Source organism: Aplysia californica, unplaced genomic scaffold (genome assembly GCF_000002075.1).
Source record: "Aplysia californica isolate F4 #8 unplaced genomic scaffold, AplCal3.0 scaffold01197, whole genome shotgun sequence".
In the NCBI taxonomy this organism is placed as follows: domain Eukaryota; kingdom Metazoa; phylum Mollusca; class Gastropoda; order Aplysiida; family Aplysiidae; genus Aplysia; species Aplysia californica.
In genome coordinates this window covers 161,187-162,380 of record NW_004798467.1, presented here as the reverse complement: position 1 = coordinate 162,380, position 1,194 = coordinate 161,187, and the positions used below count along the sequence as shown (strand labels likewise).

Here is a 1,194-nt window from a genome sequence, read left to right as displayed (position 1 = left end):
CCCTCCCCCCAGCTGTTCTTTCATTTGCAACGAGAGCGCTACTTCCCCGAGTATCGTGCCAAGTTCTACGCCGCAGAGATGGCCAGCGCCATCGGCTACCTTCACTCGCTCAACATCATCTACAGGTCAGTCTGCTGAATAAATAACCAGTTACTGGGCCGGCTGCCGGTTGGGATGACAGACATGAATTATTTCCGCAGGGAAAACGTGCTGCTGAGTTAGGACTTATCAATAATTTTGTCAGTAGAAATGGCGTGTTTTGGCGGAGACCAGACAGTATTCTGTGGGTAGTTGGCGGGTGCTCTGGTGTGGTTTGTTTCTTCTTTCCTGTCAAACATCTATCGTCCTTATCTTCCCCCGCCCTCTTCTTTTTTATGTTTGTTACTCTCTTGTAACACCTCTAATCTTCTGGAGCTCATAAGACCTTATGCAGTTGCCAGCGCCGTAAAACCTCTACTATTAACTAAGACAAACAAGAGGTATTCTGGTCGGAATGGCTCAGATGTTGGGCGTGAAAAAAAAAGAAGTATGTGTTTTGGTCATGTGGGTGTGGTCAGCCTTTTAGAACGATACGATTTCTTAATGATAATATTTCTATGCAGGCAACGTCGAAAAGGTTATTATAGAGTAGTGGTGGTTGCTCTTTCTACTTCGTAAACTCTTTTGCTTTTTTAAGTAGAGGTTTTACGGCGCTCGCTACTGCATAAGGTCATATGAGCTCCAGAAGATTAGAGGAGTTACAAGAGAGTAACAAACATAAAAAAAGAAGGAGGGAAGATAAGGACGATAGATGTTTGATATGAAAGAAGGAGCAGACCACACCAGAGCAGCCGCCAACTACCCACTTCGTACACTCTTTCTGTGAGCGCCATTTGTTTATGGCGAAATGTTGCCCCTATTGAGTTGACGGGCAGAAAACTACTTTGCTGTTCAGACCCGGAAACATCTCTTGATTATCTCCCACGACGTTGTCTATTTACCCTAGTGGTGCTGTCTGGATATCTTTGGTGTGGTTAACGAGAGAGGGGGAAAGAGAGAGAGAGGGCGAGAAAGAGAGAGGAGATAGAGAGAGAAGAAGAGAGAGAGAGAGAGAGAGAGAGAGAGAAGGACGGACAGACAGACGGACGGATAGAGAAAGGAAGATGAAGAGGAAAAGGCTGTTGGGCGCGGCTCCTTTTACTCATCTCCTCACAC

The 1,194-nt window shown here is 45.9% G+C and overlaps 1 protein-coding gene across 1 annotated transcript in view; it reads left to right on the top strand.

The window, feature by feature from the left end:
• Positions 1-12: 12 nt before the first annotated feature.
• The window catches only part of LOC101848935 (serine/threonine-protein kinase Sgk1), a gene marked incomplete at its 5' end in the record, with an annotated part of 18,562 nt that continues 17,380 nt past the window's right edge, over positions 13-1,194 (top strand). The window contains 1 exon segment of the mRNA XM_013090269.2: positions 13-125. Within this exon segment, the coding sequence (XP_012945723.1) occupies positions 13-125 (113 nt within the window).